We start from the raw sequence: 21817 nt of genomic DNA, 5'->3' as shown, positions 1-21817 counted from the left end.
ATATGTGTTAAGTAAATCCCCTCTTAGTTTATAAATCTTTGCCAATCATCCCAGATAAATCTGTCATCCACAGCTCTAAGATCTGCATCACACTAACCTTCTTGAATGCAGGGCTATGGGAAATCACACATGGTATTCAGTGCGTCTGCCTCCCAACATGTGTTTTTCATACTTTGGCAATTCAATCATTTAAAAAATATTTACTGAGCTTTGTCTTTAATTAAAAAAACATGTCCACAGATAAGACAAGCTTAGCACAAGTTATTGTTTCTGAGCTAGAAATGTCATACATCGGAGTGATGTCACAAGATAAACCCAGTCCCCTGCCTGAGTATGGCCCATCAGGGAGCCAAACACCTTGAACACTTTTTCCACCCCCTAACAAAAACCCTATAGAGTCCCAAATATCCAACAGTCTCTTGCTCCCCCACAAAGCTATGGGTAAGTGGGAGGGAAGATCCTGGCTGCAGACTTGAAAGACTGCTGGCTGGATTCTAGAACAGAGGAGCCAAGATGGTGGTGGAAATCCTGGGAGCCACTGGGCTCCATGGTGTTTTAGCATTCAGAATCAGTTAAATCACTCCACATCCCGGCTCTTGGGCTCCTCACACGAGTGTGCGCACACACACACACATTTACTCAGACATTGCTTTATTGAAACTCCTTATATCTGCAGCCACGACTGCTTTAAGACAACAAGAAGTTCTGTATAAGCATATCGGATAATCTAGTTTGCAGTGTAACCACAAAGACTACTGAAGATTTGGTACCAAGAAACAGCCATTGGAGTACATTCTCCTTGCAAGGCCCATGTAACCTTCATTAGCATTAAAGAGGTATGACCTCAGGGAAAGAAGAGCCCACATGTCTTTTAAGCATCTCTATCTTTGAACAGCATCTAATCAAGAGGCTGATATCTCTGAGGAATTTTGGCAACAAGAGTCAGTGGGGTCAGAGTCCCAAAACTAGGAAATACGTATTGTTTCTTAAATTACGTCTTAATACCAGATAACATAAGATATGGATCACTGAATATCTTAAGAAATACAGGAACGCACTCATTGCTGTTGGAACAAGTTCTATGGAAAACCCACATCTTCTCTAAGGCTGCAATGCAGGAATCCAGCATTTTGTATCTGACAGGACTGTGTACGAGCATGGTGCGGTGGTAGTGCCTGGGCCCAGACTCTGGAAGGTGGGACTGGAGTTCCGCCAGCTCAGTGCGCTAGCCACACCTCATCCTTTAGTCTTGCAGCAGCTCTGCCTCTGAAAATTATACAGCCTGCTTTGAGCTTGGCAAGAGGGGGGCTCAGGGCCCCTTTGGTAACCTAAAGATCTGGCATAGGGAGGAAGGCCAGTTGGCTACCCCCAGAAGATGACCTAAGGAGAGAAAAAGCCACCAGTCGCCTCCGAAGACTCCTGTAAAGTGTCCACCGTTGGGTGAGGTGCTCTATAAATACTTGTTATTACTATCACGATGGAGGCATGCTGTTAAAGCATCAATAGGAATAGCAATAAATGTTTCATGTGGCTCATTACAGGGAATCACATGGTGTGGGGAGTAGAGGCTCTCCCAATGGCACTTTCCTCACAGGACCATTCCTCTTCCCATCACAAGAGTTCCAGAGCCCTGAGATCAGCCTCTTCCCCTACCCCAACAATCAGGAGGCCCCACATCAGAGATGGCAACATTTTGGGCAGGGTGGGGAAGGGCAGAAAAGGCTGCAAAAGGTGTCATATTATGAAGTTGTCCATTGTCTAGCTGGGAGCGTAGATCATCCCAGCATGTCCTGCTCAGCATCCCAGGCCCTGCAACTGCTGTGCAGGGTGAGATCCACCTCAAGATCTGCACCTAGATGTTACAGTAATGAGTGCATTAGAAATGGCTGGGCAAACACATACGAGAGCCACACTAGCCCCAGCTGTTATATTTGGAGGCACTTGCTATTACAACAACAGAGTCCCCAGATACCAGGAAAAGGGGAGACATTAGAGACAGTAGAACTAGTATGGATTTACTTTAACAAAGACCAGCTTAGATGGTCTTTAAAAGCGGCAGCAGTATTTATCTACAGCACTGTTTTAAATTAATGGAACATCAGGTATATACCTGCTTGAGACGGTTCCTTCTGAGATGATCAATAGAAAAATGGCTAATATTAACATTTTAAATTGCCAGCTAGTTCTGAAACCTGGCACCCCAATTAGATTATGTTTTGGGTGGAATGAGATGTTTCAAACTGCGTTATAATGTCACTGTTCAACTCCAGTCAGGCCAGCAGCACATGATTTAAAGCATCCTTACAACCAGAAGGGTGAGGGCTATTTTCAAATGAAGTCTCAAATTTTCCAGAATGCTGTACGTTCAAGGGAAAAGCTGCATGAAGACTCTGACCCCTCAAAGGATGCAGGGTTCTCTGCCCACTGATCTCGTGTCTCTGCTTGTAACTTAAAGGCTGATTTATAGAACAAAGTTCAGCTGAAGAATAAATCATTACTTGTAGCAGTTAGTGCTTCTCTTTCCATACGGATGGGCTTTTTATTGGGGAGGAGGAGGGGGAATTTTAGCACTAATGAAAGGTGCAGCCTTGACAATCCTGCAGACTGACATTTATAAAGACAACAGAACAGATATCAGATGGTATCTTCCCTGTTTAATTAGACAGGCTTCAGGTGTGGGGAAGAGAAGACAGACATAGGGACAATTTTCTGTCACAGACTTTCTTTCATTGATACTCAACACAGGAGACAAGGACAAGCCTTGGAAAAATAGTTTCAAACTGCCTGGAAGAGTTTCAGGTGAATCACTTATCTGGGTTGAAGCACTGGATCCATAACTTTCCGTACCAGAGGACTCGTGGTGCCAGATTCTCTTTTCACTTACACCAGTTTTATGCCATGCTAACTCCACAGATGGACTCATTCCTGATTTACACCAACAGAAGTGAAAGCAGAACAGGCTTTTTTCCTTCTTTTTTTAATTTTAGAGGCTTAGTATAAAAACTGAGCTAGTTGTGAGACTTGGTTAAAATAATAAATATATAAAATAAATATAAAGTTCGGTGACTTTTCATTTCAACATTGCTCTGAAGTGAATCAGTTCATGAGTTCTACCTCACATATGTGCTGTTTTCCATCCACTGCTCGGAAAAGTCACACACCATATTCAAGAAAATGCTTCTCTTGTTCAGCCTGTTCAAAAGATTCAGGGCCCACTTCTGATCTTACCTACTCTGGTATAAAGGAAGAGTAACTCTACTAAAGCCAATGAATTTACCCCAGGGTAATAGCAAGGTCAAGTCCCTAAAAGATCAGTTTTAATGTCTGAGCATCAGAGCTATCCTCACTATCATACCAGAAAGGGATATGCAAGTGATGGCTAGTATCTATTTTAAAGTAATCTGACATTTTCCCTATGTCAAACACCCAGGGTCGCCTGCATTCCCACTTGTATTCTGAACTATCAGCTTCATAGAGAACATTTAAGGATTCCTCCACAGTACTTTATCAATGCAACCAGTAAATTTGTTCATTAATGTAATGAAAACATTAGCCAAATAACCGAGTCAATGTATATATTTGGCATTACTGACATTATATGCCCACTCCTGCTGACTTGCTTTCTAAATATCAAAGACAAAATGCAAAGGTCCTTGGACAAACACTACACTTCACTGTGCAGTAAGTGTTGGCATCAAGCTCCTTCATGTTCAGCTGCTGCCCATAGGGTTAACAATAACTGATACCTCACACGATTTTTTTTGCCTGCTTTTTATCTACTTACATGGTCTCCATCATCATAATATCTGAGCACCTCACAAAAATTGGTACTTTTATCCTAACAGAACCTCTGAGAAATAGGGGACCATTACTCTTCTTATTTTATGGATGGGGAACCAAGGCACGAAGAGGCAAAGGGTATGTCTACACAGCAATCCAGAGATTTAATTGCTGCTTGTGTAGACATAGCTGAGCTAGGTTTGATTATCTAGATCATTGCTACTTCTAGTAACAACAGCAGTATAGCTGCGACAGCAGCAGGGGCTAACCTCCTGAGTACAACCCTGCCCAGGATACTGGGTACAAACTTGAATGGCTGCTGGCCGTGCTACCACTGGTTGTGCTGCTGCAGCTTCACTGCTACTGTTACTAGAGCTAGCTTTGATCTCCTGATTGCAGTGTAGCCTAGATGTCCCCAAAAGGCTCTGATCCAGTCAAGCATTTATCCATTGACATCAAGGTGGCTACTCTCATGCTTGAAGTTACCTACATGCTCTGCTGGATCAAAGCCTGATTTCAATGGGAGTCAGGTGTTTACATACCTTTGAGGATCCAAACCTGAGTGACTTACCAAGGTCACACAGAAAATTTGTAGCAGAGGCAGAAGTTGAACACAGGTCTCCAGAGTCCCACTGTAGTGCATTAACCACAGGACCATCCTTCTTTCCCCCTTGAATAGCTTTTCTGAGTAGGGTATTAAGAGATTGTCTTTTCACCTGGTGCTTGGTCCTGTACCAATATGCATTCTTGTCAGTGCCTGCATCACTGACTGCAAAGTCATTCTGCACCACAAACAGGTCACAATGGAACTTTTTGCAAGTTATTTTTGCAAGACACATCCAAGCTGAAGAGCACTCTTTTTCATATCCTGCAAATATGTGACATGTAATTACATGATCTAATTCATGTTATTATAATGTGACCTCTCTACTAGAGTTTACTTCTCTCAGCAGCCACCTTGGCAATATGGTGTGTTGAGTGTGCACGGTTTGTCACGAAAGTATTTTTAACTGGGTTGATTGCATAATACCCTCACTCCCACCACATCTCAGTACATTTTTCCACCACACAACAAGGATTTATCCATCCTCTGTAGTTTCCTTCATTTGGCAATTCCTTCAGTAACCAGGCATATAGCTTTTCTGGCTGTTTCTACATTACTGCTGGCATCTGTCTTTAGGCGGATTCCCTTTCAGGCCAGCACATTTCATTTTAAAATGCTCTCTCATTTTCTTTGAACTTTGGGATGCACTTTCACTGGTTGCCTTGCTTCACTGAACTCAACTTGTCAACACAGACACACTCAGGATACAGTGATTTTAGCGAATACCAATCCTATTCCACAGTTACACAAAGGCATCACAATGTGATCTCTCTCTCTTCCTGCACCTTATTACTCAGCCCACTGTTGCTTGAAATCAATTCTGAACACCCAGGTTTATCCATAAATTAACAAATGCTGCACATGTAAGAAAAGATGAGAAGAATGAATGGGAGGCTATTATGGCTATATACACACACACTAACCATCTATTCCACTCATTGGCAGCAGTAATGTACTTCCCTGCAGCCCTGCCAACTTTACAGCTTTCAAAGAAAAGGATTGCAACTCTTCCTAGAAGGAGACCTCCTGTTTCGGTAAAGTTTGTTAAAATGGAGCTCAAGTTAATCACCTTCATATCCCCAATGGAGCACTCTGTAGGCTGCTATACTGCAACACTGGAGTGCTCCGTTACACACATACATGCACACAATTCTGTTTCTAGTTCATTTGGCTGTATGTCTGATAGGAAGGGCATGTGTAAACATGCCAGTTAGTAGGTTTACTAGGATTTTGCGGTGAAGAACTATTACTGTCAGAGAGCAAAACAAAGACTCCTACATTCTGACCTTCCAGTTTGATCTGCAATCCAGTTCTATTCTGTTCAATTCATTTTACACAGATATACGGTTGCTTTACCAGCCCAGAGAGATGTAAAACACATTTGCATTCAACAACAGAGAGTACTTGGTCATGGAGTATTTACAAACTATAGAACAATACCAAGTTGCTACAGGTCAAAAATGTTGCTTTATGGGGACAATTACCACTTTTCTGTTTAAAATGTCATTTAATACAGGGTTAAAGCAACCACCCTGACCAGCTTAAGATCAAGTAGTTTCAGGTTTTAACATTCCCTCTAAACTCATGCAGTGTAATGAAGATGTGTGGGCTAGCGGAGATAGGTGCAGTCTAGTGATCCAAGCACAGGATGCTACTCTGATACTGACTTCCTCTGCAGCCAGGCATTGGTGACAACCTTTGTCTCTATTTCCCCATCTGTGAAAAGGGAAGGATACCTGAAGTAATTCATAAGAGGGTTCTAAAGGATTAGTTAATATTTACTGAACTTTGAAAATGGGAAGTACTTCATAAGGGGCCTAAGTACACTAGAAAGTTTTGCCATTTTAACTATACCAGTATAGTTAAAGCAGTACAACAGTACTAGTATGGACAGAGTTATACCAGTATAGCTTATTTTGGCTCAGAAGTGGAATAAGCTACACTAATATATGGCACACCACATGTAGACACTCTTATTCTGGAATCAGAGTGTCCACATGAGGAGTTATTCCAGTATAGCTATATCGGCTTAACTATACTGGTATAATGGTCAAAAAAAATCACCCTTCCAACCAACATATTATAGTGGTACTTTTCTAGTCTAGACAGCCCTAAGCATTTGACAGCTTCATTCACAAGCAAACACGTTTAGTCATATTAATTTTTAAATGAGGTTAATATGACATTGCTCAATTTCTTGGAGTAAGAGATCTAGCTGAGTTGCAGAAAAACTTACATTTGTTATGAAAACAATGTCCCAGACAAAATCTGTACAATCTTCAGGTATCCATAAAACATTTCCTTTCAAAAAGAACTGAAAAGGTTTTGTTCAAAATTAAGAATACACTTTTGTAAGTTCCGAATGCAAGTAGAGAGAATCAAACTTTTTAAGACCAATGGGCCCAATCCTGCACCTAATGCCTTCTGGGTGAACCCATATGTCTACAAAAAGCCTCACTGAAGTCAATAACTCCACATGCATGTAATTGGTCTCCTGAACATGCCCAATAGCTAGACTGAACCCAGAATGATTAGCATGCTATCTTAACAACATTTGAAATCATCATGGTCTCACAAAGGGTGAAATATACCCCAGTGGAAAACGCCAATTAAACCCTTGCACTTGTTCACTGTCCAGAGGTGAATTTTACCCTATGGGCCCATCCTGCCCTCACTGAAGTAAATGGAAATCTTGCCATTGACTTCAATGGGAGCAAGAATTGGCCCCAAAATATCCTGAGATATCTGAGCTGCAGACTTCCTTTCTCCAGGCCAGACTAACAGTCATCGACTGCAACCACGACAAAAAGAGGCCCATTCCAAACCCGCACTCACTCCCTCAGATCTCTCTCAAAAATGCTGCTTTGGAGATTAATGTTTCTCATGTTAGTCTGGAGCCAAGAAGTAATTTCTTTTTAAGTTTCCACAAAACTGAATGCACTGTTTGAGGTTTTTTGTGTTTTTGTTTTTTTAAATATCCTTTGAAGGAAAAAATTAAGACTTTGGGGCTTTCAAGTTTTCCAAGGATTTAACCCGCAATAAAGGCAATGGAATTTGATATTTGTGAAGAGATTTGGTGCACAAATAGAAGTTAGATGAGTTCAATGACAGAACAGAAGAACACTAGCCAGGATGAGGGAGAAAGTGGGTTTGGACATCTGGAGGGGATGTGGCAGAGATGCTTAGCAAAAGCATTCACAGCTGCCACCACCCAGTTTCCAATACACCTTGATCACACCTAATGCTAAGGTACATTGACTCCAGAGGAAGGGTGCATCCCCCACCCCACATCCACCACATCTTGGGGTGCCCAACCTGCTCAGGCTTGAGACCAATATCTACTCCAATAACAATCTCCCAGACCTTGTTGAAGCAGGCAGCCCTGCAGCAAATGCACTTCCTTTCCCATCTCCCTGCAAAAATAAACAAACTGTGAATGCAGTGAGGAGTAACATTAATTTACACACTGTTTTCTGCTGGCGTTCCTTCTCAACAAAGCAAGCACCAGCTACCCAGCCAGTGTGGTTATCAAGGGCAACCCAGGGGGGCTGACACTAAACCAGCCCAAGGGTAGAATGGATCCAGATCCACCTTTCCACCATGGAGAACTGTACATTGGTGCAGAGCTTTAAGGGCTGCTTCCAACAGCAGCTCATTCCCTAGTATCCCCTCCCCCACTGAGAGAGAGAGAGAGAGAGAGAAATGGGCAGGCATCAACTATATTGTTCTCAAACATCAATTCACTGCTCCAGATCCCAGTGGAAGGGGCAGTGGGAAGAAGTGGGCCCGGGGGTAGGCAAGACAGGGGGATGAGGATCAGGAGTAATGAGGGGAACAGGGGATGGGGACCCAGGGGGAAGGGGAATGCTGGTGAGGAGCGCAGGGAAGGTGGTGGGGATGGATCACGGAATGGGGATGTGGGTGAGGGATCAGGGGAAGGGAAGCGGAGCATGAAAAGAAATAGGTGGGGTGAGGGCGCAAGGATCTGGGATAAGAGTTCGGAGAGATCAGGAATGGGGAAATGCTGTGAGAGGAACAGGGATCGGGGCCCGGGGGGCAGGATATGGCTACGGGATGGGTGAGGGGCCCAGGGATCGGGGCCATGGGGGCAGGGCGGTGGGATACGGATGGGGGCAGGGATCGGAGACGAGCTAGGGGCAGGGCGGCAAAATGGGTAAGGGGATGGGTGAGGGGCTCAGGGATCGGGGCCCTGGGGGCAGGGCAGTGGGATATGGATGGGGATGAGCGCAGGGATCGGGGAGGTAGGGGCGGGGCGGGGTGAGGGCCATGGGGGCAGGGCGGTGGGATACGGATGGGGGCAGGATCGGGGAACTAGGGGCAGGGTGGCGAGATGGGGCAGGGAATGGATGAGGGGCTCAGGGATCGGGACCCTGGAGACAGGGCGGTGGGATACGGATGGGGATGAGCGCAGGGCTCGGGGAGCTAGGGGCGGGGGCTGGGTGAGGGGCTCAGGGATCGGGACCCTGGGGGCAGGGCGGTGGGATCCGGATGGGGATGAGCGCAGGGATCGGGGAGCTAGGGGCGGGGGCTGGGTGAGGGGCTCAGGGATCGGGACCCTGGGGACAGGGCGGTGGGATACGGATGGGGATGAGCGCAGGGATCGGGGAGCTAGGGGCGGGGGCTGGGTGAGGGGCTCAGGGATCGGGACCCTGGAGACAGGGCGGTGGGATACGGATGGGGATGAGCGCAGGGATCGGGGAGCTAGGGGCGGGGCTGGGTGAGGGGCTCAGGGATCGGGACCCTGGGGGCAGGGCGGTGGGATACGGCTGGGGATGAGCGCAGGGATCGGGGAGCTAGGGGCGGGGGCTGGGTGAGGGGCTCAGGGATCGGGACCCTGGAGACAGGACGGTGGGATACGGATGGGGATGAGCGCAGGGATCGGGGAGCTAGGGGCGGAGATGGCGGCAGGGCAGGGGTGGGAGAGGGGCGATGGGGACAGGGCGGCGGGACAGGACCGCGGGGTGGGAGAGGGGGCCGGGGCGGCGGGAGCCGCGACGGGGTCGGGGGACGCTGGGAGGGAGGAGGGCGGACCCGGCCCCCGCCCTGCCCAGGAAGCGGCTCTTACACTGGAAGGCTCCCGGGATCCCCACCATGGCCGGGCCGCTCTTTGTTCCGGGCTGCGAGGCGGCTGCGCCGGACACCGGGACGGGACAGGAGCCTGGCGGCTACTCCTGGCAGCCAGCGCCGCGCTAGGCAGGCCCCGCGCAGGCCCCGCCCCTCCGAGCTGACCCCGCCCCTGGAGCCTCGAGCTCCGCCCCCTATTGGCGCGCTTACGTCAGCGCGCACGGAGCGAGGCTCGTTTCCTCTCCTTTGCAAGCCCCGATTGGCCCCCGTGGCACCGTGTGGGAGCTGTTTGGCTATGACTGGCGCGAGGGGTCCGGGTGCTGAGCGTCTGGGGGGCAAACGCGTGGGACGCTGGAGGCTCGGGGGCCGGGAGGAGCTGGGGGCGGGGGACGCTGGGGTTTCGGGGGCGGGAGGAGCTGGGGATGCTCGGGGCGGGGGACGCTGGGGTTTCGGGGGCGGGAGGAGCTGGGGATGCTGGGCGGGGACGCTGGAGGCTCGGGGGCGGGAGGAGCGGGGGATGCTGGGCGGGGACGCTGGAGGCTCGGGGGCGGAGGAGCGGGGGATGCTGGGCGGGGACGCTGGAGGCTCGGGGGTGGGAGGAGCTGGGGATGCTGGGCGGGGACGCTGGAGGCTCGGGGGCCGGGAGGAGCTGGGGGCGGGGGACGCTGGAGGCTCGGAGGGCGGGAAGAGCTGGGGATGCTCGGGGCGGGGGATGCTGGAGGCTCAGGGGGCGGGAGGAGCTGGGGATGCTCGGGGCGGGGGATGCTGGAGGCTCGGGGGGCGGGAGGAGCTGAGGATGCTGGGGCAGGGGGATGCTGGAGGCTCGGGGCGGGAGGAGCTGAAGATGCTGGAGGGCTCGGGGGCGGGAGGAGCTGGGGATTTGTATGGGCAGGGACGTGGCATCATTTGGAATCCAATGGGGGTGAACTCTGGGTTGCTGGGATCCAGTCACTGCAAGATCTGCTAGTGCAGGCCCTGCCCCAGTCAGCACGAGCCCACTGCAATGTTCCCCCTTTTTCTCTGTGTGCCATCAAAGCAGATTTTCTCCAGACTTCAACACTTAACATCCCTCACCCCCTAGAGCTTCTTTGCCCTGAATTTCCACTTCCTGTCCCAAAACACACAGGAGCTAGAGCTGTTTAAAAGGGGGGGGGGTATTAATGGGAAAGAAATTCCCTCTTTGCTCCCTTTCCTCACACACACTTTCCTTGTGGTTTTATATAGCTCGCTCCAATGCCAGTCTATTTAAAAATTCACCCCAGTACAGAAACCAGGCCTGGACAATTTTGTCTTGGATGGTGAATGTATTAGAAAGCTATGAATAAGGAAAAACAGGGACTTAGAATCAGAGGCAAATTGCCAATCATGCTCAGCCGCCCCGAGCCTCGAGGCAGCCGCCGAGGCCCGCGGCCGGACGGCATGACTGCGGAGGCGGCGCGCGGTCGCGCTGCTCGCGCTGCTCTCAGCTGCCGCTGCGCGCGCGCTGATCCGGCTGAGCTGCCGCAGCGCTGACGGGTGCCTGTTCAGCGAGGCAAGCAGCAGAGCCAGCCGTCCCCGCCCCCAGGCAGTGCCTGCGCAGGTCCGTCGCCCGCCCCGCCGGGCCCCCAGGCAGGCATGACTGCCGCGGTGCGGCCCCCACCAGCCCCCCGCCCCTGGGGGGGGCCCCGCCCAGGGGGCTTGCCCGCTGGGCTCTAGAGCCGCCCCTGCTTAGAATGGAAAGACTTGGCAGCCTTAACTCAGAGTGCTGCTAGGGCTCCAGCTGTAATGACAGGTATATAATAACCCTTTAGAAAGAATTTTAAATTGTGCATAGAGCTAATCTTTGTAAAATCATGTTGTTACTAATGTTTGCCTCCTTTATCCACCTGCTATGCATTGTCATAAACCAAGACCAAGGTCTTTAGGGCAGGAACCGTCATTTTACTACCTGGTTTTACAGCGTCTACAACGACGCCCCAATCCCTATTCACTGGGCTACTGCATTACAAACAATAATAATCAATGCAACAGTAAGTGTCTGCTGTTAAAATTTAAAAAGGAAAATGCAACAGTTAAGATTCCATTTGTAACATTAAAATGTGATTCTTTTCTGCAACGTGACATGGTTCCGTGTTTGGTTATTGAATCAGTGATTCCAAATGAAATGTGTTCATTTTACAAATAAAAAAAAATCTAACTGCCAGTAGTATGGATGCATCCCAAAAATCGCGTTGGGCCCTTTATTTCTCATGCATTATAACAGGTAGTCTGTAGATTAAATTCAGTCCCCAATTATAACTGCATAATCCTATTGCCTTCAATATACCTTCAATTACACCTATTCTGCTCTTATGCACATGTATAATTCCAGTGCAGGCTGAGTGACTGAATTTGGTATTGTGACTGGAATGTATTTAATAATTCTATTCAGACTACACAAGTGTGAATCGAATCGGGCTCACTTTTTTACCTGTTTTAGCTCTGCAGCGTTAACAGTAGCAAAAAGCGGGTGTGGGAGAGGAGGGAAATAGGACTGTGATTACACAGAGAGCAGATCTGTTGTGTAAATCATGGTTTCTTTTATCATTTTTCAAAGCAAAATGGCACATGGCTGTATAATTTGTTACTGTATTTGTATTATCATAACACCTAAGAGTCCTAATCATGGACAAGCACCCTATTGTACATATTTAAGCTTGGCATTTGATTTCTTTGTAATAATTTGGACAGATATTAATGTTTATTTTTAAACATGTTTCTAAATTTTTATCTGTTTAAATCTTCAGAGTTGCAGGAAGTTATTGGTGGGATGACAATTATCTAATGACATTAGACTCAGATTCAACACAAATTGTCAAAATATACGAAGTAAATATCCTTACATCAACAAATCAGATCTATTTTACTGTCCATTCACTAGTCCATTTGTAACAAGCTTCATTCAAAAATCAAAATCACTGAATTTTGACTCTAATAAGTTCTCAAACAGCATTTTTCTTACTTTGCATATGTGTAAATTTTGATGGTTATCAATGGAACTATTTTTGTGATTTTTTTTTGTGTACAGTGAAATTGATGTTTACCAACATTTACTGATAAAAGTCTAATCCTTCCAAGCCTATACATATTTAATACTTTCTATTCCACTTTGTTTTATTAAATAGATAAATTAATATACTATAAAATATGCAGGTTGTGAAACATGGATGAGCTCTCTATTACTAGTGCTAGGTCACCATGTAGTAAAGGCCTCAGATTAGATTTTGACCTCCAGTCACATTTCCTTTTCCTCTAACTTCTGATTACTTCAAGACAAGCATCCTTTGCTTTAGCTTCCTTTAGAACCTCATGGATCTTTTGACCTCTTGTATGAATCTTCAGAAAAAGGCTAGAATCGTGCTTTTCAGACTCCTGTTCCAATTCTTCTTTAATGTTTAGAGCAGTTTCTTAGTAGTCTCATTCTTTTTAAAGTGATTTTGCTTTCATTTTCCATTAGCTTTGGTAAACATCAATTCTGCCTCTTTGGATGCAATTGATTCATGTTCTTTCTTCCCGCTTACTTTGTTCTGCCTTTAGATTAGATTTATGCTGGCAAGATTTGTTATTTCCACCAGCCATCAAGTCTGAGCCTTTGTGATAGCAGCTTCTGTGTGGTTGGCAATACTTCTGGTATTTTCTTGCCTATTCCTTTGCACGCTTCCTTAATGTTTTCCCTGTGGCCCTTTTATGTGCATTTTGATATTTACATTTTTGTTGTTGCATTATCGTCTGCTTCTCACCATTCCTGTAGGCTTGCACTCATCTCTTCACCTCCTGCATCCTCAAGAGAGTTGCCTCCATCGTTATTGTTACAACTCCCAGAAATGGACTAAATGCTTTACATAACAAATATGTATGGGCAAAGACTCTGTTTTGAAGACTTTCCTATCATTTTTGACATGGCACAGTGCATGGGAGTAGCAAACAGGGAGGGAATGGGGTAAGGGAGTAGTGAGGGTTACTAATGATTAGTTAGTAGGTATGTGCACAGCTTAGTGGTTCAGTTGAGTTCTATATGTAATCGTTTCTGCCTCACTGTAGGCATTGCAGAAGAAGTAGGACTTGAGAGATTTGTCTGAAGTGAGTGTAGTGGGGTAGGAGGGTAGAAAAACTTTGATGGGTAGCATATTCCATAGTAATGGGGGGGTTTGTACCATCCTTTAAGCATCTGGTACTTGCTACCGTTAGACTCAGGATGCCAGATGAGAAAAATTGGGGGAGTGGTAAATAATGAACAGGACAGGTCACTGATTCAGGGTGATATGGATCACTATGTTAAGTTCTCACACCTTCAATGGGCCATCTTAATTATCACTTCAAAAAGTTTTTTTTTCCTCCTGCTGATGATAGCTCATCTCAATTGATTAGACTCTTCCTGTTGGTATGCATACTTCCACCTTTTCATGTTCTCTGTATGTATAAATATCTCCTGTCTGTGTGTTTCATTCTATGCATCCGAAGAAGTGAGCTGCAGCTCACGAAAGCTCATGCTAAAATAAATTTGTTAGTCTTTAAGGTGCCACAAGTACTCCTGTTCTTTTTGCAGATACAGACTAACACGGCTGCTACTCTGTAACTTGGTAAGTTGGGTGCAAGCGAAGTAAAGCGTTTTAATCTGGCTATCTGTATACATCTAGGAACAAAGCATGGAGGTCATGCTTACAGGATGGGGACTCTATCCTGGGAAGCAAGAGGGTACAACTGAAAAAGATGGGGGGTCATGGTGGGTAATCAGCTGTGCTATGTTGTGGCCAAAGGGGCTAATGCAATCCTTAGATGCTGTGATGAGGCAAGGCCAGATGGCTACAGTAAAGTAGTAAGGAATAGGTATGTTAGCCCCAGGCTAAACAAATCCCTAGGACCATGGTAACCAAATGGCAGTTGCTCCAGGTTAATCAAGACACCTGGGGCCAATTAAGATCTTTCCAGAAGGCAGTGGAGATAGCTACATTGATTGGGCCACCTGAAGCCAATCAAGGGCTGGCTGGAACTAGTTAAAAGCCTCCCAGTTAGTCAGTGAGTTTGGTGTGTGTGAGGAGCTGGGAGCAAGAGGCGCAAGGAGCTGACAGTGTACTGCTGGAGGATTGAGGAGTACAAGCATTATCAGACACCAGGAGGAAGGTCTTGTGGTGAGGATAAAGAAGGTGTTTGGAGGAAGCCATGGGGAAGTAGCCCAGGGAGTTTTAGCTGTCATGCAGCTGTTACAGGAGGCACTATAGACAGCTGCAATCCACAGGGCCCTGGGCTGGAACCCGGAGTAGAGGGCGGGCCCGGGTTCCCCCCAAACCTCCCAACTCCTGATCAGACATAGGAGGAGTTGACCCAAACTGTGGGTTCCACCAGAGGGGAAGATCACTGAGGTGAGCAAATCCGCCAATAAGCGCAAGACCCACCAAGGTAGAGGAGGAACTTTGTCACAGCTGATGTTAGCAGTGGGATTTTTGGTGTGCACAGCGCGGCGGAAGAAGGAGGGTGATTTAAAAAAAAAAAAAAGAGGGTTTTTTTTTCCCCCCACCACAATGAATGACGTAGTGCGGGCACTATACAAGCCAAGGCGGCCCAGCAGGAGGCTACCCGTGTCCAGGCAGCCGCCCAACAGGAGGCAGTGCGGCTGCAGCAAGAGACTAATCGCCTGTTGATGGACCAGGCTTTGCAAGACCAAGCTATGTTGCGGGAACTGGTAAACCAGGTAAAGACCCTTACAGAGCTGAACCATGGCCAGGATGGGACACGGCTGATACAGGCCAGCCATTGGCTGCAGAAAATGATGCGGGAGGATGATGTAGAGGCATACCTTCTGGCCTTTGAGAGGACAGCCCTACGGGAGGCCTGGCCTCGAGATCAGTGGTCTGGCATCCTTGCCCCATTCCTGTGGGGGGAGGCCCAGAAGGCCTACCATGATCTGCCTGAAGATGCTGCAGCAGACTACCCCCAGCTGAAAGCAGAGATCCTGGCCAGATCTTGGGTAATGACCACAGTGCGGGCCCAGCGGTATCATGAGTGGAGGTACCAGGAAGACAAAACCCGGCGGTCCCAACTGTATGACCTCATCCATCTCGCACGAAAGTGGTTGCAAACAGAGTCTCAGAGTCCAGAAGAGATACTAGAGGTTCTGGTCATCGACCGATACATGAGGGCACTGCCACCAGATCTCCGCAAATGGGTAGGCCAGAACAATCCGTCCACCTATGATGAGATGATCACGCTGGTAGAAAGATACATGACAGCCAGGGAATTGACCCGACTACGCAAGGAAAGCCCCTTTCGTAGCAAACACCCAACCCCAACCCTGGAAGGTGGGGCAGCCAAACCCCTGGGGAGTCCTAGATGGAAGAAGAGGGGGGTCGAAAACCAGCGGAGACCCCAGAAGGAAGGGATTGGCCTGAGTGGGGGGACCCCTGGGACTAAACCCCCTAACCCACATGATAGGGGAATGATTAGAAACAATTATAGATGTTATGCATGTGGGGAGTGGGGACACATAGCAGCACAGTGTCCCAGCACTGAGGAGCCTATGCAATGCAACTTGGGGGATTGGGAGGTCCCATGCTCCCTTATCCACCTTACGGGCGTCGCATTAGCCCCACATAACTACACCAGGCCAGTGAAGATAAATGGAGCAGAGACTACAGCGCTTGTGGACTCGGGGAGTGCTATCACCCTTATATTGGGTAAGCTGGTAAAAAGTAGCCAGCTGCTACAAGCCAAACACGTAGCGGTGACATGCATGCATGGGGCCGTGAGCCATTACCCCACCATCCCAGTGGAGATAGAGGTTCAGGGGAACCCCATTGAGGTGACAGTGGGCGTTGTTCCTAAACTCCCATATCCTGTAGTCATTGGGAGGGACTATCCAGGGTTTGTTAATTTACTCCCCCCAGAGAGGCTGGAGGGAGGTGGGGACCCTGTTGGCAGCGACTCATCGTTGGGGAGAATGTCAACTCCCAATGTTTTCTGAGTTTTCTCAGGATCTATTCTCAGCCCCCAAAAGGCCAGGAAAAAAAAAAAAAGAAAGAAAGGCCGCGAAGGCCTTGGGAACCCGGATCCTGACCCAGGGCCAGAAGACCGCGCTAGTAGGCAGATGGACATGAGCAGCCATCAGAGAAACTACCAACATGGAAGGTGAGCCAGAGACTGGCCCCAGCCATGATGGTGATGAGCCATTGGAAGAAGCAGAAGCCGACTCCTGGGAGCTCAGGCAGGTTAGTCCTGAGAGAGACTTTCGGGCGGGACCAGGCAGAGGACCCTAGATATGATAACGTCAGAAAAGAGGTGGCTGAGATAGATGGGATACCAGTGGAGGGGAAGGTCTGAGGTCCAGGACCCTACTTTATAGTGAAGAAAGGTCTCCTGTACCGTGTGGTGCAAATGCAGGAGCAGGAGATACATCAACTTCTGGTACCACAAAAACATCAAAAAGCCATATTGAGCCTCGCCCACAGTCACCTGTTTGGAGGACACCTAGCGGTAGAGAAAACCCAGGCCAGGATCCTGCAGAGGTTCTTCTGGCCAGGAGTACATGATACTGCACCTCTTGTCCAGAGTGTCAGCTACATAGCCCTCGCTCACACTTACGGGCCCCTTTGATACCTCTTCCAATAATAGAGGTACCATTTGAACGCATAGCCATGGATCTGATTGGGCCCCTAGAGAAGACAGCTCGGGGCCACCAACATGTGCTGGTTGTACTAGACTATGCAACCCGATACCCAGAAGCCGTCCCCCTACGCAACACAGCTTCCAAGACAATAGCTAAGGAGCTAGTACAGATCTTTTCCCGGGTTGGGCTACCCAAGGAGATACTGACTGATCAAGGGACACCTTTCATGTCCAAGTTGATGAAAGATTTCTGTTCATTGCTCCATGTACAAGCCCTACGGACCTCTATACCACCCACAAACAGACGGCCTTGTGGAAAGTTTCAATAGGACCTTCAAGGCCATGATCAGGGAAGTGGTGAGCCGGGATGGGAAAGACTGGGATACCCTATTGCCTTACCTCATGTTCACCATCCGGGAAGTCCCACAAGCCTCCACAGGTTTCTCTCCGTTCATACTACTATATGGGCGTGTAGCAGGGTGGACCCTGCTCCTGCTGTGAAGAGGTTTAAAAAGTGGCCTGGCAGGGCTTGAGAGCAGTGGCTCTCAAGGCTGAGTTGATTGAGGAAGTGGCTGCAGCTGGGGCCCACGCCCCAAACAGAGCAACAGGGCCTTATAAGAAGGCAGGGAAGCCAGAAGCCAGACAGTCTCTCTCTGTCTGTAGAGAGAGATGGGCCTGGCTGCATAGAGCTGACAAGGTACCTAGGGTGAAGCAGGGCTGGGAAAAGGCTGAGGAGCTGGGGAAGCTCCAGCCTAGGAAAGCCCCAGGCTGCAGCCTAGCTATAGGCTCAGAGGTACTGGGGGTTGCAGGGGGCAACCTAGGGGTAGGCAAGGCAGCAGGTCCAAACCCCCTTTGCCGATGATGAGTACTGGATACTGCAGTCTGCCCCAGCGAACGGGGGCTAGATAGAGACTGGGCAGTAGCCACTACTGAGGCGAAGTGGGGATAGTGGGGTGGGGGTTCCCCAAGGAGGGGAGACCCTAAGAGAAAGGGGTTATTGCTGAGGGCAGCACCCCATGTAAGAGGGCACCGGGGTTCAGGGAAGGACTCGGGGCCAAAAAAAGGTGGATCACCGGCCTGCAGGGGGTGCTCTAGCACTGGACAGAGCTAATTCCCAGAGTCACCAGCAGGAGGTGCCGCGGGGGTGAGTCCGACCCGTTTACACGGCGCCACCCCCAGGGCATATTGGATATAGCCAGAGAAGCCTGAGAAGAGGAGCCAAATCCCGGAAGGAACATAGTCGAGCATGTACTACAGATGAGGGATCGGATAGCCCGAGTTACACCCATTGTACGGGAGCCCTTGGAGAAAGCACAGGAGACCCAACGAACCCATTATAACCACCAAGCAAAGCTTCGACGGTTCCAACCAGGGGATCGAGTAATGGTCCTTGTGCCCACAGCAGAAAGCAAGCTGTTGGCCCAGTGGCAGGGACCTTACGAAGTGATTGAAGCCATGGGAGAGGTAAACTATAAGGTGCGGCAGCCAGGCCGCAGGAAACCAGATCAAATTTACTACATCAATCTTCTAAAACCTTGGCATGATCGAGAGGCATGCTTAGTCACCCAGGAGACCCTTCCCCAGGTGGATAACTTACACGAGCAAGTGAGGATATCACCCGACTTGATGCCAATCCAAAAGATTGAGGCGGCCGACATGATTAATCGCAACCGAGATGTGTTCTCTACAAAACCAGGGCGGACAACTGAGACCTATATCACCATATCCGCATGATCCCTGGAGCCAAGGTAACACTGAGACCCTACCAAATCCCAGCAGCCAAAAGAGAAGAAAGCAAGGCTGAAGTAAAGAAAATATTAGAATTAGGCGTTATTGAAGAATCCTACAGTCAGTGGTACAGTCCAATCGTTCTAGTGCCTAAACTTGATGGTACCATGAGATTCTGTAACGACTTTCGCCGACTGAATGAAGTATCCCAATTCGATGCATACCCCATAACACGCATCGACGAACTGGTTGACCGACTGGATAGTGCCCGATTCTTGACTACACTGGATCTGACAAAAGGGTATTGGCAGATTCCCCTGACCAAAGAAGCTAAAGAAAAGACAGCATTCTCCACCCCAGATGGGCTATTCCAGTACACAGTCCTCCCTTTTGGGCTACATGGGGCCCCAGCCACATTCCAGCACCTCATGGATAAGCTGCTGCGCCCCCATACTAGTTATGCAGCTGCATACCTAGATGATGTCATCATCCATACGCCAGACTGGGGAACCCACTTGGAGAAAGCTGAGGCAGTACTACGCACCTTAAGGCGGGCTGGCCTCACCGCTAATCCCGCTAAATGCGCCATAGGACTAGCAGAGGCTAAGTACCTGGGATATATTGTAGGAAGGGGTATAGTGAAGCCCCAAACTAATAAGCTAGAGGTGATTCAAACCTGGCCCTGGCCAACCCAAAAGAAGCAGGTCCTAGGCGTGGTAGGCTACTACCGCCGTTTTATTCCCCACTTCGCCAGTAGGGCAAGTCCTCTAACAGACCTGGTGAAGGCCCGAGGTCCAGACATGGTGAAGTGGACCAACGCAGCAAAGAGGGCATTCATAGAACTTCGGACGGCTCTCTGTAATGACCCCATACTCATAGCCCCAGACTTTACCAAGGAATTTATTTTACAAACAGATGCTTCTGAGGTGGGGTTGGGGGTGGTTCTGTCGCAAATGATTGGAGAAGAAGAACACCTGATCCTCTATCTAAGCAGAAAGCTGCTCCCAAGAGAACAGAAGTATGCAGTAATCAAGAGAAAATGCCTTGCTGTCAAATGGGCCATGGAGACTCTGCGTTATTACCTCTTAGGCCGGCAATTTACTCTTGTGACGGACCACGCACCCCTCCAGTGGATGCAGAGAAATAAGGAAAAGAATGCAAGGGTCACCAGGTGGTTCTTGTCCCTCCAATCATTCCAGTTCTGCATACGGCACAGGGCTGGATGCCACCACGGCAATGCTGATGGTCTATCACAAGCACACTGCCTGGCATCCCAAGTTGCCCAACCCTATGGTGTTGAGCAGAGGGGGGGGGGGGATATGTGATGGGGCAAGGCCAGATGGTTACAGTAAAGTAGTAAGGAACAGGTATGTTAGCCTCAGGCTAACCAAATCCCTAGGACCATCGTAACCAAATGGCAGTTGCTCCAGGTTAATCAAGACACCTGGGGCCAATTAAGATCTTTCCAGAAGGCAGTGGAGATAGCTACATTGATTGGGCCACCTGAAGCCAATCAAGGGCTGGCTGGAACTAGTTAAAAGCCTCCCAGTTAGTCAGTGAGTTTGGTGTGTGTGAGGAGCTGGGAGCAAGAGGCGCAAGGAGCTGACAGTGTACTGCTGGAGGACTGAGGAGTACAAGCATTATCAGACACCAGGAGGAAGGTCTTGTGGTGAGGATAAAGAAGGTGTTTGGAGGAGGCCATGGGGAAATAGCCCAAGGAGTTGTAGCTGTCATGCAGCTGTTGCAGGAGGCACTATAGACAGCTGCAATCCACAGGGCCCTGGGCTGGAACCCAGAGTAGAGGGCGGGCCCGGGTTCCCCCCAAACCTCCCAACTCCTGATCAGACACAGGAGGAGTTGACCCAGACTGTGGGTTCCACCAGAGGGGAAGATCACTGAGGTGAGCAAATCCGCCAATAAGCGCAGGACCCACCAAGGTAGAGGAGGAACTTTGTCACAATGCATAGAAGGGAATCTTGAGGAGGAGCAGAGAGGTTAATTTACCTCTGTATTTGGCACTGATGCGACCTGTGCTGGAGTAGTGGGACCAGTTCTAATGTCCATAATAGATAAGTTGGAGAGAGGGTTCAGAGAAGAGCCACAAGATTGATTATAACAGGGGTAGTCAGTTATTTTTTGTCAAGGTCCAAATTTCTTGATCAAGGTCCAGACTCCAGAGAAAATAAATACAAACATAATAACAATCATGATAATAAGTAAATAAAAAGATTTTGGGGTCTATTCAAAAGCATCTGGTGGTCTGGATTCAGTCCATGGTTCACCTGTTGACTACCCCTGGATTAAAGGGTCGGAAAACATGCCTTATGGCGATAGAATCAAGGAGCTCGATCCATTTAGCTTATCAAAGAGAAAGTTAAGGAGTGCTTTGATTACAGTCTATAAGTATCTACATGAGAAACAAATATTTGATAATGGGCTCTTCAATCCAGCAGAGAGAGGTATAACACAGTCCAATGCTTGGAAGCTGAGGCTAGACAAATTCTAACTGGAAATAAGGGGTACATTTTTAACAGTGAGAGTAATTAATCACTGGAACATCTTACTGAGGGTTGTGGTGGATCACTGACCATTTTAAAAATCAAGATTGATTTTTTTCCCTAAAAGAGCTGCTTTGAGAATTATTTCGGGGAAGGTCTCTGGCCTATGTTATTCAGGAGGTCAGACTACATCAGGGGTCAGAAACCTTTCAGAAGTGGTGTGCTGAGTCTTCATTTATTCACTCTAATTTAAGGTTTTGCGTGCCAGTAATACATTTTAACATTTTTAGAAGGGCTCTTTCTACAAGTCTATAATATGTAACTAAATTATTGTTGTATGTAAAGTAAATAAGATTTTTAAAATGTTTAAGCTTCATTTAAAATTAAATTAGAATGCAGAGCCCCCCGGACCGATGGCCAGGACCCGGGTAGTGTGAGTGCCACTGAAAATCAGCTCACGTGCCGCAGGTTACCTACCCCTGGACTACATGATTACAATGGTCCT

At 48.2% G+C, this 21817-nt stretch overlaps 1 protein-coding gene across 2 annotated transcripts in view; it reads right to left on the bottom strand.

Moving 5' to 3' along the window:
• CBFA2T2 (CBFA2/RUNX1 partner transcriptional co-repressor 2) overlaps positions 1-9638 on the bottom strand; it is a 91810-nt gene extending 82172 nt beyond the window's left edge. Inside the window, exon 1 of one of the 2 annotated variants that reach the window (XM_039498399.1) lies at positions 9471-9638. In XM_039498399.1, coding sequence (XP_039354333.1) covers positions 9471-9498 — 28 coding nt within the window. In that variant the 5' untranslated portion in view covers positions 9499-9638. The remainder of the gene's footprint in view (positions 1-9470) is intronic. The other variant, XM_039498398.1, reaches the window with a different exon arrangement.
• Between the last annotated feature and the right edge of the window lie 12179 nt (positions 9639-21817).

Source organism: Mauremys reevesii, linkage group 13, assembly GCF_016161935.1.
Source record: "Mauremys reevesii isolate NIE-2019 linkage group 13, ASM1616193v1, whole genome shotgun sequence".
NCBI lineage: Eukaryota > Metazoa > Chordata > Testudines > Geoemydidae > Mauremys > Mauremys reevesii.
The sequence above is the reverse complement of the archived record's forward strand: the minus strand, read 5'-3'. Positions and strand labels throughout refer to the sequence as shown.